The 14,250-nt window shown below is 43.0% G+C and overlaps 1 protein-coding gene across 1 annotated transcript in view; it reads left to right on the top strand.

Moving 5' to 3' along the window:
- LOC117455540 (ubiquitin-conjugating enzyme E2 E2-like) overlaps positions 1-14,250 on the top strand; it is a 61,787-nt gene that overhangs the window by 40,094 nt on the left and 7,443 nt on the right. The window contains exon 4 of the mRNA XM_034095078.2: positions 12,509-12,641. Coding sequence (XP_033950969.1) covers positions 12,509-12,641 — 133 coding nt within the window. The remainder of the gene's footprint in view (positions 1-12,508; positions 12,642-14,250) is intronic.

The following is a 14,250-nucleotide window of genomic DNA, read 5'->3' as shown; positions in this document are numbered from 1 at the left end:
ACTTTCCTCTCCGCTTCTCTCTGCCGCGCTCTCGTCTCTTCTTCTGTGTTTCTCTCCCTGTATCGCTCACTTGTCTCTTCTTCTTTGTTTCTCTCCCTGTATCGCTCACTCATCTCTTCTTCTTTGTTTCTCTCCCTGTATCGCTCACTCGTCTCTTCTTCTGTGTTTCTCTCCCTGTATCGCTCACTCGTCTCTTCTTCTGTGTTTCTCTCCCTGTATCGCTCACTCGTCTCTTTCGCTCCCTGTCGGCGGCGGTTAAAATAGAATCGCCCCGTCAAAATTGAAATCCCCTATTAATGTATTGATTATATGTCCGGGTCCGTAGAGGTCGGCGCCTGGGTCCGGATCCGGGCCGCGGTCCGCCTGTTGCCGACCCCTGCTGTCGAATAACAACATGAAAGCCGTGAATAAACCGAAATACACGTGTTGAAGCGGTTCGCTGCTGATTACTACGCACCGGCCACCGTAGATATCTGACTCTAATCGTGTTGCAATAGAGAACCGCAGTGACGCGTCCTAAAACCCGGAAGTAAACTTCTTCCGGTTCCTTCGTGAAAAACGCAAATTCTCCATAGGATTTTGGAAAATAGCTCGAAATAAGGTCTGTGGTTGACACACATTTAAGAGAGGGATCACGTTTTGTTCAGCCGGATAATCTCCACATGTCTACCCTACTTTTATAATTTTTGAATCATAAATCTAGTCGCCAAAAGCTAAATGCTAACGTTATGCTATAAACGAACTACAAGCCAGTACAGCAGCAGGGTCGCACGACTTCAACGTCACGCCAACTTAAGATCGTTTCAACTGACTTGCACTGAAACTGCACTTTGAACACTTTAAATATATTAACATTTTAAACTGTATACCCCGTTTATCTAGGCCCTTTTTGTTTTGTTTTATGTATACCACTTTTATCTAGTCCCTTTTTGTTTTGTTTTATGTATACATGTCACACTGTGGTAAACAATATTTCTGGATGTATAACACATGTAGAATTTTTTACAATAAAGCTGACTTTGACTTCCGCGTGCTTGCATATTTTAACAAAGCTTTTAATTTTAGCCACACTGAATTTAACTAGAAGTCATGGCTGTGTCAATTACCAGTCTGATATCGTTTTACAAAGATGACAAGAAGAATGGAGATAGAGGAGAGAACCACTACAAGTCAGGACACGGGCAGCCTAGATGAAGGTGTGCTTACCGGTGTTGTCAGGGCTAGCATGAGGGACAAGGTTTATAGAGTGTCGGTGAGTAGTTATAGCAAGAGTACCGTTAACCTAGAGTTCATTTATTCACATTAATTCCCATCAACAAATCCATTTTATGTGTCACATGAAATCTTTATTAGGCAAGGTTTATTTATATAGCACTTTTCAACACATGGCAATTCAAAGTGCTTTACAAAAAAAGAAAGACATTAAGAAAATGGCATTTAAAATCAGTCATTAAAAAGAAAAGCTAATAAAATAAACATTAAAAGAAAAAATACATGGATAAAAGTTACAGTGCAGTGTAAGATGTGAATAGTTCAATTAAAAGCAGCGACAAAAAGAAAAGTCTTCTTTCTTGATTTAAAAGTAGTCAGAGTTGCAGCGGACCTGCAGGTTTCTGGGAGTTTGTTCCAGATATTTGGAGCATAATAACGGAACGCTGCTTCTCCGTGTTTAGTTCTGACTCTGGGGACAGAAAGCTGACCAGTCCCTGAAGACCTGAGAGATCTGGATGGTTCATAATTTAGCAGGAGGTCAGAAATGTATTTTGGGCCTAAACCATTCAAAGCTTTATAAACCAGCAGCAGTATTTTGAAATCTATTCTTTGACACACAGGAAGCCAGGGTAAAGACTTCAGAACAGGAGTGATGTGATCCACTTTCTTAGTGTTAGTGAGGACTCGAGCAGCGGCGTTCTGAATCAGCTGCAGCTTCCTAATAGATGTTTTAGGCTGCGGCCCCACGAGGACGAAAACGGCTAAACGCATAGGATTAACGCAAACGCAATCGCAAACGGCTTCCGTCCACATGCAATAATTATCCGGATAGTGTCTGCCCACACGAGACCGCTCCGTTTAGCTCCAACCACTGGAGAAGCTGCAGTACATATGCAGGAGCCTCTACGTGGCGCTGTAACTTCCTCCACAAAAGCAGCGAAGAAGCATGGTTGTCATGGTTGCCCTTCTGTTTATTCTCCGCGGTGGGGGCCAAGGGAACCGGGCAGAGTTTTTCGCCAGTCAGCGTGTATTAAAGTTGAAATCTTCTGGACAAAATTATAAAATCAGTGACCCGGCCGACTGTAAAAATAAACATATTTATAACTAGTTTAGGGAGTTTGAGAGGTAATTAAAATAGCTAAGGGTGATGATCTGACTTGAAGTGTGTGTTTTGCTGCAGCGGGAGAAGCTGCAGGTGAGCAGAGCTGCGTGTCTCCGTCCTGTCAGATTAGACTTCACTCGCGAGAGAAAGATAAATAATCTGAATTCAGGGTGCAGTTTACTTTGACGTGGGGGTGAGCAGCAGAGGTGGGGAGAGGCGGGGCTATTGCCTCATCATTATTGCTGTAGATGTTGCACAAACAACTGTAGCATGGTCAATAGCGTCCGGAGCACGATAGCAACTCTGCGATCCGCCATTGTTGTTGTTGTTGGTGGCGAAACACTTCAGCACTGGCGCGGGGTAAGCGGAGGTGAGCAGAAGAGGTGGGGAGAGGCGGGGTTATTGCGCAATCACTATCAGTGATCTGAAAATGTCCGTATAGGGCGCACACACGGAGCTGTTTGACCCCCCAGAGAGTGGCGTATGCATTTCTATCCACCTTGGGACCCGTTGTCGTTTAGTGCCATATTCGGTCGTCCTCGTGTGGCCGAACGGTCTATATGACACTAAACAGTAACGCAAACGACCGAATTCGTCCTCGTGGGGCCGCAGCCTTAGTGAGACCTGTGAAAACACCATTGCAGTAGTCCAGTCTACTGAAGATAAAAGCATGGACAAGTTTCTCCAAATCCTGCTCTGACATTAGTCTTTTAATCCTAGATATATTCTTTAGGTGATAGTAGGCTGATTTAGTAACTGTTTTAATGTGACTGTTGAAACTCAGGTCAGAGTCCATGACTACACCTAGATTTCTGGCTTTATCTGTTGGTTTGAACATTGCAGACTGAAGCTCAGCGCTCACTTTTATACGTTCTGCCTTGGCTCCAAAGACCATTACCTCAGTTTTATCTTTGTTTAATTGGAGAAAGTTCTGACACATCCAGTCATTGATTTGTTCAATGCACTTACTCAGTGTTTGAATTGGAGCATAGTCTCCTGGTGAAATGGTTACGTAAATGTGTGTGTCATCCGCATAGCTATGGTAACTTATTTTTGTTGTTCTTCATTATCTGAGCGAGTGGTAGCATGTAGACGTTAAAGAGAAGAGGCCCCAGGATTACAAATATTACACACCAGAAAACACAGAAATATCCATGAAATAAACATACAGTAGGCTATAAACAATTAAAGGGATAATTGCGAAGGCATTACAAATGTAAATATATTTTAAATAATAAAACAATCCCACCACCACAGGTATCTACAGGAGAAGAGGGAATTCTCTCCACAGAATGTGAATGCCCATGTGGAGAATGGAAATGCAGTCATGCGGCTGCATTAGCCATCTTTGCCATCCACAATTTCAGCTGCACTGGCTTCCTGTGTGTCAAAGAATATATTCATATATTATATATTAGTCATAAAGTGCTATATAAATAAACTTGCCTTGCCTTGCACTGACACCCCCCGTCAGTGGAAGAAGCCAACGGCAGCTAAACGTACGCATCCAGTGGAGGAGCTATTTCCTCCAACCAATAAATCATTCAACCCGCTGACAAGAGAGCCCACCTCCGAAGATCGTGACTGGCTGAGGGACAGACTCGGGGGCAGGTTCTCAGGAATGTCTTGGCTTCTCTCCCCCGAGCCAGAAGAGGAACACTACAGCTTGGAAACACTTACTGTTCCTGAAATTCTCAAATCTGTTGGGCATCAGGCACCTGAGGCAATTGTGGCAAGCATGGCATTGTCTGAGGAGCAACAGAGGGCAATTCAGGTGGCTACCACTGGTCAGCGAACCAACCCAAACTGGCATTAGTTCAGGAAAGGAAGGTTGACTGCCAGCAACTTTGGAGCTGTCCTGAGGTCAAAGCGTGTGACTGCTTCCCTTATTGCCAGGGTGCTGGGGCAACAACAGGCCCTTGATGGTGTTTTGTCTGTACAGTGGGGGACTATGAATGAAAGTGAGGGTGTCAGGGCATTCACCACTGCAACCCAGATGCAGGTCCATGAGTCAGGTTTGTGGCTCTCCCAATCAGGAGTGTTGGGGGCATCTCCAGATGGTCTGGTAGGGTCTCCAGATGGTCTGGTAGGGTCTCCAGATGGTCTGGAGGTAAATTGTCCCTACGGAGCCAGGGAAATGACAATTAGTGAAGCATTGCAAATCAAGGGCTTCTGTGTCAGTAAGGAGGGAGACACATTCAGCCTGCGTGAGGAGCATCCTTACTGGCACCAAGTGCAAGGTCAGCTTCACCTCACTGCAAGAAAGAAGAAGAAATTAAAAAATTGTGAATCGTTTTTAATTTACATTTACTCGCCTTTGCAATGTTGTGGTTGTTAGAGTGTTAGGCTTCCTGTCAGCTCGTCTGTTAGGAAGATATAACATATTAGTTTCATGGAAGTCACACCGTCACATATAAGAGCATTAAGACATACAGTACATAAGCTAAAACAAAACATCTAAAGATATGACCTTGCATTTTGTCTCGTGAACATTTTCACTATTTTGACATTTTTATAGATGAAAATTGAACTAAAGAAATAAATGGTAGATTAATCCATATTGAAAATAGGTGTCAGCTGCTACACTAATTATAATAGTTATATTTCTTAATTAATTAATTAAAATAAGATATTACTGTATTGATCGCAATTTGGGAAATGTTTGTGTTGCAGCAGGATAACAAGAAAAACAAAATATAAGTTATTATATATACAAAAGTATGTGAAGAATGGAATATTAAATTGAATATAAATGTAAAATGTACATGTGATTTGACGTCCAAGAGAAGCTACGGAGCAGAGAGTTCTCTGCCAGCCAGAGGTGATTTGTTATTAGTTCAATACGTCAAACTGATTTCCCTGACTACAATCTTTAGTTACATGGTGAAACGTTATGCTGCTTGTACTAATTAGACTTATCATATAAGCCACACAGGTTTTAATTCCGTGTTATCTGTGCTACTTGTGCCAGTCATCAAGGATAAAGCAGATTAATGGCATTGATGATTACAGACCCTTTGCTTTAGATAGCATTCTCTCCAAAGTCACTCCTTTTACCACCTCAGGAACATCGCCAAACTCCGCCCCACACTCACTCTGTCTGATGCCGAAAAGCTGGTCCACGCCTTTGTCTCCTCCAGGCTGGATTACTGCAATGCACTCCTCATCGGGATCCCTAACAAAAGCATCCAGAAGCTCCAATACATCCAGAACAGCGCTGCTAGGATCCTGATGAGGGTGCGCAAATATGATCACATCACCCCTATCCTTAAAGCACTACACTGGCTACCCGTGGAACTGAGGATCGAATTCAAGGTCTCCGTCCTCACCCACCAGTGTGTCCATGGAACTGCCCCTCCCTACCTCAAGGAACTCCTCACCCCCCTTACCTCCTTGCGGACCACCCGTTCCAGCAACTCCAATTTCCTCAAACCCCCCAGGACTAAGCTCCGTACTATGGGAGACCGGGCCTTCTGCTCGGCTGCTCCCAGCCTGTGGAATGCTGTCCCCGACCAAATGAGAGCACCACAGACCGTGGAGGCTTTTAAAAAAGGCCTCAAAACCCATCTCTTCAAAAGAGCCTTTGCCTAGAGATTTTTATCACCCTTTTATTTTTATTTTTATTTATTTTTATTTTATTTTTTTTATTGCTTTTTAATTAATTCTACCGTGTTGTGTAATGTTTATTTATACTGTTCATGCTCACTACTTGTAGCACTTCGGGATTTGCATTCAAATATGAAGTGCTTTATAAATGGAACTCATTATTATTATTATTATTAAAGTGTTGGAAACAATTCTGTTGGATCGGCTGGAAAGGTATATTACCACAGCTGACAACCAGTTCGGTTTTAAAAGAAAACACGGCACAGATATGTGTATTTTTGCTTTAAAAGACATTATAGCAAAATATAGAAGCCATTATTCCACCATGTGTCTGTGTTGTATTGAAGCTTCCAAGGCATTTGATCGACTGAATCATTACAAATTATTTGACCAAATGTGCCAGAGAGGGGAACCCAAGTACATAATAAGGATCTTAGCCTTTTGGTATGCACATCAGACTATGCAGGTGAAGTGGGGCAATACTGTGTCTGAACATTTGTATGTTGGTAATGGGGTCAAGCAAGGTGGGATTTGATCTCCTTTGTTGTTTAATCTGTACCTGGATGATCCGTCGAGGAAACTGAACTTGTGTAAAACTGGCTGTGTCATCGGAGCTACTGTTGTCAACCACCTTATGTACGCAGATGATTTAATCATCTTCTCCCCATGCAGTGCTGGCTTACAACAGCTTCTGAGCCAGTATGGCATTGATTTTAATATTAAGTATAACGCCAAGAAGAGTAGCATCATGATTGTGAGAAGTAAAGAGGATAAAAAGGCTGTATTTCCTCATTTTATTCTCAGTAGCAACATTCTACTTGTGTGCAGTGAGATGAAGTACCTTGGTCATTATATCTCTGATGATCTCACAGATGACAAAGACATCCATAGACAACGCTGCAAACTGTAAGCCCAGGCACACATATTAATGCGTACGTTTCACAAGTGCTCTGTAGATGTCATGGTATCACTTTTTAAAGCTTTCTGTACACCATTGTACACGGCTCACCTGTGGAGTAACTACAAGGCTAGAAGCATGCAAAAATTAAAACAACGATGCTTTACGGTTGCTGCTGAGGGTACCGAGATGGCACAGTGCCAGCCAGCTGTTTGTTAACTTGGGGGTACCTACTTGTCAAGCCCTTTTAAGAAAGTTAATGTACAAATTCATGTGTCGCCTGGAAGACTCGGACAATCATGTTATCTCGATTTTAATTAACCCTCTGAAGAGTTCTACCCGGTTCTCTTCCATGATTTGGAGACATTGGCGCAGCAGCCTCTACAGACGGTGAGCATGTGAGGCTCGCTGTGATTGGACTGATTTTATGTTTTTATCTGTTTGTTTTTATCTGTTTTGTGTTTAGCTTTTTATCTTATTTATTGATGTGTGTTTTGTCTTTCTGTGATATGGACCTTGAGTCTGAAATAAAGATTGGTAATAGGATGTATTCATTATCTTTACTTATGTTGCGGTCTTTTCAGAAGCGCCATCTCTAAAACGGCGATACAGTCACTACCCATCATTTACATTTCACCGTGACATGGACAAAAATGTAACGTCAGCTTACCTCATGGCACGAATCCAGACTCTCCTTTGGAAAACATTGGCCGGGAAACGATAGAACGAGCACGTTTCATGCGAAGACCTGTGGCTGCAACCCGGAGCAAAGCAACAACCCGTTGCGTAGCTAACTAGTAGCGCTAGCTTTAGCTAACGTTAGCTAACGAAACGAACTGCCGAGTCAAATTGGAAAACACTGGTAATTAATTATTCTATAATTTGTAAAACTACGGTGTTAAAAACGACAATTTCAAAAATACAGATTCTAATGGTCAGATATAGATATACAGATACTACAGATAGGCTACTAAAGATAGGCAGGTACTTGCTTTCAAGTAGAACACAGGGGGAAACAAACTTAGCAGGAGTGTTTACGTGTTCGGTGTAATGACGTACAACGGCCTCGACAATTTCTGTAGTCCTATTCAGCCACTCGGTAACAACCATCGTTTTTCAGACACGTAAACTCTTCAAAAATCACCAGTGGGGTCACTGCTGATGTATCTACTGTCGTAGAACAAAACGTGATTTATCTCTTAAATGTGTCTCAACCACAGACCTTATTCCGAGCTATTTTCCAAAACCCTATGGAGAAAATGCATTGCTTTTTTTTGACGAAGGAACCGGAAGTGCTAAAAATGCTAACTTACTTCCAGGTTTTACGACGCGTCACTGCGGTTCTCTATTGTAAAACTATATTTCAATATGAAAGGTAGAGGTAAATTAGACTGTATTGACTAACATGTTATACCATTCCATTTATTCATTTTTCACCAAACCTGTGTTCTCTTCAACTTAAACTCTCGTCAATAACAAAGCGATGAAGATGAGCAGAAAGTGTATCTTTTGAAGATGATGAGCTGTCGTCACCCTTTTCTGTCCGGTTTCTCACGTTGACTCCGTCCTGTTTCGGGCTGATGTGACGATTGAAGCTGAACACACTCTGCTGACAGTTTGTCTTTCAGCTCCTGTGTGTTTGAGCGCTGTGTTTGAAGTGCAAACGCTCTTATTTGAGCTGCCCCCTCCTCGCTGTGTGTGTTTAAGTTTAATAGGAATGTGGCTCCGCTGGTCTCGACATGGCACAGAGATTTAGAAAGCGTGTTTATTATTATTGCGGCTTCAGAGAGCTGGAGTGTTTCCCAGAGCAGGACTTTCTTTTTCTCTGTAGCAGGGATTTTATTCAGGTGTTAATAATAGTTACGGATGTAAGGTAGCTTTATCTTTACTCTTATACTCTGTTCATTTGAACAGGCTTCTACGCTAAGAAATACAACGTTATCAGAACAAAATGTAAAGCTCCTCCATGAAATGTCACGATGTGCTAAATGTTTCACTAGCAGCCGATCATTCCTCATGCTGTGTTTGAATGTGTAACTGCGTTGAGATGATACCTGTTGGTGGCGGCCAACATGACCAACAATATCAAAGACTTAAAATACTCGATTTGTTCAGAATGAAAACCACAAGGTTCCTGAGAAAATCTTCGAGTGTTACACGTGTTAAGGTGCAAATAAATAGCATCCTGATATTTATCAAAATATAAAGCAATATATAGACAAATGTGTTTCCTTTTAGAGTATGCAATAAGACAACCAGAGTTATTCTTCGTCTGACTCACAGCATGCTCTTGGCTATTTAGTCAATCTGCATACATTTCCCTCTCTTTTGGCATCAGATAATCTACCTTTCTGCCGTTGATCTGGTACATCTTGGCCTCAACATCTTCAGTTTATTTCCATCCAGACATGATTTTTGCTCAATGGCATTAAAACGATAAAAACGCTGCTGAAGGTTAATCCAATGTGTCTGTGTCACTTTGAAATGATTACTGATCATCATTCCATTGTTATGTCAATAACGGAGAATTCCTATTAGCTGCTACGAGAGTGTATGACAGCTTCATTCACCAATGGGTACTGTTTAGATGGATTTTAGAAACTTCCCCTCGATTTAATTGGCTCTAACGGAGTACCGTTAAAAGACCGGACCGATAAGCGGTATCGATAAAAGTAGTAGTACCGTTAAAACCTTACTGATACCCATCCCTACTCGGGGCTCAACTGGTTAAATCCTCATCGTTGTTTTTTTCAGTGGTCACGTCGAGGCTGTATAAAGAGCTCACAGGACGGAGGAGGGAGAAACATCCTCGTGTCAATTATAGCGCTCCTCTGCTGCTGCAGGGTCTTTATTAATGGCTTATGGTGTGGAAATTGACACGGTGTGAAATAGCCGGGTGCCATCATCGTCATTTAGCCTTCATTACGAACACCTCTCCTCTTCCTCGCTGTATCTGCAGCAGCAGCAGCCTCTTAAATACAACTCCTCACTCAGACCTCAGGTGATTCTGCTGATCCTCCGTCAGTCTGACAGCACGAGGGCAGCTGCTGGAATACAGACGCTGGAGTGCCCATTATCAAAAATACATAGTTCACAGGCCGGCGCCGCTTCCTCCAAATACCTTTAACGAAGAACATGTAGTCATTGATGGATAGGGATGGGTATCGTTTGAAATGTATCGATTCCGGTTCTGCTTATCGATTCCCCGTTTCGATTCCAAAATTGTAAAAGAAAGAGGTCAAACGTTTAGTTAACAAAAATATCTTTATTCGTTTAAGCTTTAACTGACATTTTTACAAATAAAAAATATACATGCAATACAAATGTATTGCACAATAGCTGTGCTTTATTTTAACTGAGCTATGCCTGTGGCAAGCTATTAACAGGCATTACACTGTGCCTTGTCTTTTTCTTTCTTAGTGTAGTGGAGCCTCACTTCAGAGCGTTTACCGCGACCCATCGTAGGTGTTATGAAGTGACTGAGCTCGTGAACTGTCTACGGGAGGGCGGGGGAGCCTCGCTGCGGGGCAACTGTGGATCTCTGTCGCCTGTCAGCGCAACTTACATGATGCCGTTTAAAAAAATGAAGGGCGGTGCCGGCCGTCAGCGTACCAAGCCCGCTGACGACCGGCCGTTCTGTGATTCTCCAGAACACCCTGACCCTGTATTTCCACCGGGTCACAGCGGCGCAAACGGACCCGCTGGAATACAGGGTCTACCACGTTTAGGAACCGTTAAGCAGAACCAAAATTGTGTATTTTGTATGGGCACCCGGTACCCGGCATTTTCTTATCGGTTCTCATCTGGAACCGAGTTTCGGTTCCCAACCCTATTGGTGGGTCTTGAGGGTTTTCTTCATGTTAATTCCATTTATCTCTTGGCGGTCAACTACCGACTTTCTACACTTTTTACTCAATATAATAAGTACTATTACTCTCAGGCGTGCATCCTCTTGGTCCTGTGTACTAGAGTCTGCTTTACGGCATGAAACTAGGTCGTACTCAATAGTAAACAGAAACCTAACGCAGTACATACAAAACTATAGAAACGGTATTGTTTTTATTCTTTGTTATTCAATTCATTCAAATAAAATGCACAACTTTCTTTCCAACATAAACATTTATAGAAATACGCCTAAATGTCTCTTAAAGATACTTCTCTACCAGATCTAAAATCCTGTCGGAGCAGCGTTCAATCTGCAGGAACAGGAACATTTCCAGATGCTGCACTGAGCTGTGGGAACGCAGCGAGAGAGAAATCTGTGTCTGTGAACGTTTAGAAGCCCGCAGCGTGATTTTAAAGACAACCTGGCTGCTATAGGGTTCGACTAAAAATCACGTGTGATTTGACACAGTTGTGTGTCATGTATGAGTTATGTCCTCCTGGATGGATGCAAATAGCCGAGAAATAAAATCACTCTGCTGCTCAGCATGAGGCGGTGGCCTGACCTGTGTGTGTGTGTGTGTGTGTGTGTGTGTGTGTGTGTGTTGTGTGTGTGTGTGTGTGTGTGTGTGTGTGTGTGTGTGTGTGTGTGTGTGTGTGTGTGTGTGTGTGTGTGTGTGTGTGTGTGTGTGTGTGTGTGTGTGTGTGTGTGTGTGTGTGTGTGTGTGTGTGTGTGTGTGTGTGTGTGTGTGTGTGTGTGTGTGTGTGTGTGTGTGTGTGTGTGTGTGTGTGTGTGTGTGTGTGATACAAGAAACCGACAGGGGCATCTGGCCTAATTCCAACAGAAGATGGAATTGGATTAGTGCCTCCCTCCTCGCAGCTGTGTGTGTTTTTTCCGGTGTGTGTTATTGTCGAGAATCAAGGCAGCAATGGAGCTCAGCAGCCGGTGAACAGTGAGGACACCAATGCTGCTCAACACTTACTGTGTAAGTGTGTGTGTTTCCCGCTCGCCTGGCTGCAGACAGATCAGTCATCCACATGACATTGATCACACTCCTCATTTCTCCGGCTCTCAGACACTCGTTGTTATCCTCTCTGCTGTAAAGCACAATCATCTGATGACAGGAAGTTGAAACAGCGGCTCAGTGCGGCTGATTTAACAGATGATTATCACGCAAACAGACACTTTATTTTATTTCATTTGCTGCAGCTGAGAATCAGTAATTACAGGATAAGAGCCTGACCCAGTTTATTAGAATCTGGCTTTAACAATTACATGTTTGACAAAAAAGACTAAATACAATCAAAACGAATTGCAACACTTAACATATTAGATAAAGACTCTCACATGTCTAGTTTAATTTTCAAAAAGGGCTCAGTTACCTACATGAATAGCACATGGTTTTGTTTAAAGCGGGTAACCAGGGCGATGCTTCGGCGTGTGCCCTCATACCAAAATGCAGATTTTTCCCGTAAAATGCAAAGAATACAATATTTCTGTTCTTCAAAAACGATTTAACGACTCCAAAAATATGAACATTGACTGCAGAGACATTTTAGTTTTTACGGAGCTCTGACATCACGTTGTTGTTGACGTCCGTGGCGCCATCTTGTATAAGGGCGCCATGTTCTCGCCAGAATTGATATATATCATATATATGCAAGATCAGCGCCACAGTATCGCCCTCATACTATATTTTTGAGGGACTATTTTCCACGGCGGATGAATCCTCTCCTTTGCTGCTGCAGAGAACATGTGAAGTGTAGTTTCTCTAAACACTAAAATGTCCTCCTTTTTTCTCTTCCAGTGCTGGTCCTAAAGGGGACAACATCTACGAGTGGAGGTCCACCATCCTCGGCCCCCCCGGCTCCGTGTACGAGGGGGGGGTGTTCTTCCTCGACATCGCCTTCACACCAGACTACCCCTTCAAACCTCCAAAGGTGAGCGATACACTGCACACACACACACACACACACACACACACACACACACACACACACACACACAGTCTAATGTTCGTTACAAAATAATGGAGACAGCCGCACTGAAGATAAATGATGGGACCTTATTTTCTTTTAAAATACACTGTATGACATATACAGAAGAAGTTAGAACACACTGTCATTGTCAATAAAGGAAGATGTCAACACGGAGGCTCAACGATGTAATCTCACAATGGAGCTCTGTGGTAAAGAGGAAGCATATATCAGGCTACACACACACACACGCACACACACACGCACACACACACACACACACACACATAGTAAAGACATGGGATTTGCTGAAATAGAATATCACAAGACTTAGCCGTTTCTTGTTATTGTTTCCTCGTCTGATATCCGTTCAGCAGCATTTGGCTTCCCTCCAGTGTGTGTATGAGTGTGTATGACCAGTGTGTGTATGAGTGTGTGTTCTGCTGATGCAACTGTGTGTCAGTAATTACACGCGGTTGCATCCTCCCTCGGTTTGAGCCGCGCTTACAGCGGGGTTTTTGGTTTCTGAGTGTGATAATTCTCTCTCTCTCTCTCTCTCTCTCTCTCAGCTATTTAAAGACACGTGTTGCAAAAATAAACAGGAAAAGTATTTCAGGATGTCTGCCGTGTTTACCCTGCTTCAATATGGACCATTCAGTAAGGAGAGGCGTGATGTTGGATTAAGGTTTAAAAGTGTTTTTTAAGAGTCATATTGACACGTACAGCTAAATAAACCGTGCTGTAGGAAGCATGTATATCTAAGGTAATTTTAGCCACTCTGTTTGCTTTTGATATTTAGATGGAGAAGTGTTCTCTCCTAAACTGTACTGACCCAGAATCAGCGCTGTTTAGCTAACAAGTGAGGAGGTTGTTGCTGAAGAGGAATCTGTAAAACAGGGAGAGGTAAAAAAAGACTGTTGTTGCGGGGAGGCAGCATCAGTATCTGTTAGCATCAACAAGCTGTTAATGAAACCACACTGGCTGCTTTAGCATGCTAACGCTAACCTGGACACGAAACCTGCCCTCGACCATCCATGCCATATTTCTTGTAACAAAACCCTGAAATGAGTAAGCACTTATCGCTTCCTTTCCCCTCTTCAATGGTGTTCTGAATGTGTTTTTGGTTGTTAGCACAAGCTGAAGAGATGTTGTTTCTACTACATCAAATACGTCAGTAAATACAACACTGGTGAACAACCTTTATAGACAAAGTATCACAAACGGTGAGATTATAAAAGCCAGTGGAAATATCACGGTGGCTTTTTGTGGAGGCAACCAGGAAGATGCTGCCTTCAGGGTCGATTATGACGGTTGAAAACAGGAATACAAGCCAGAACAAGCAGACCGTTTGCTTCTCATGTGAGTGCGAGAGGGCTGGCGGCTGTTTGTCTCTCATAACGAGGAGATGTGAAGGGAGGAACGTGGAGTTAATGAGGATGAAAGGGGGAGGAAAGGGGGGAGGCATGCCTGGTCAGCAGCTCAGAGGTCAGAGGTCAATCCTTAATGATGTAGTGCTGATGTGAGGCTCTTCACTCTGCAGAGACACCATCAATGCTCCTCTGTATCGAGCTGT

The sequence above is a fragment of the Pseudochaenichthys georgianus genome, chromosome 11 (genome assembly GCF_902827115.2).
Source record: "Pseudochaenichthys georgianus chromosome 11, fPseGeo1.2, whole genome shotgun sequence".
Lineage (NCBI taxonomy): Eukaryota > Metazoa > Chordata > Actinopteri > Perciformes > Channichthyidae > Pseudochaenichthys > Pseudochaenichthys georgianus.
This window is presented reverse-complemented; position numbering and strand designations above follow the sequence as displayed.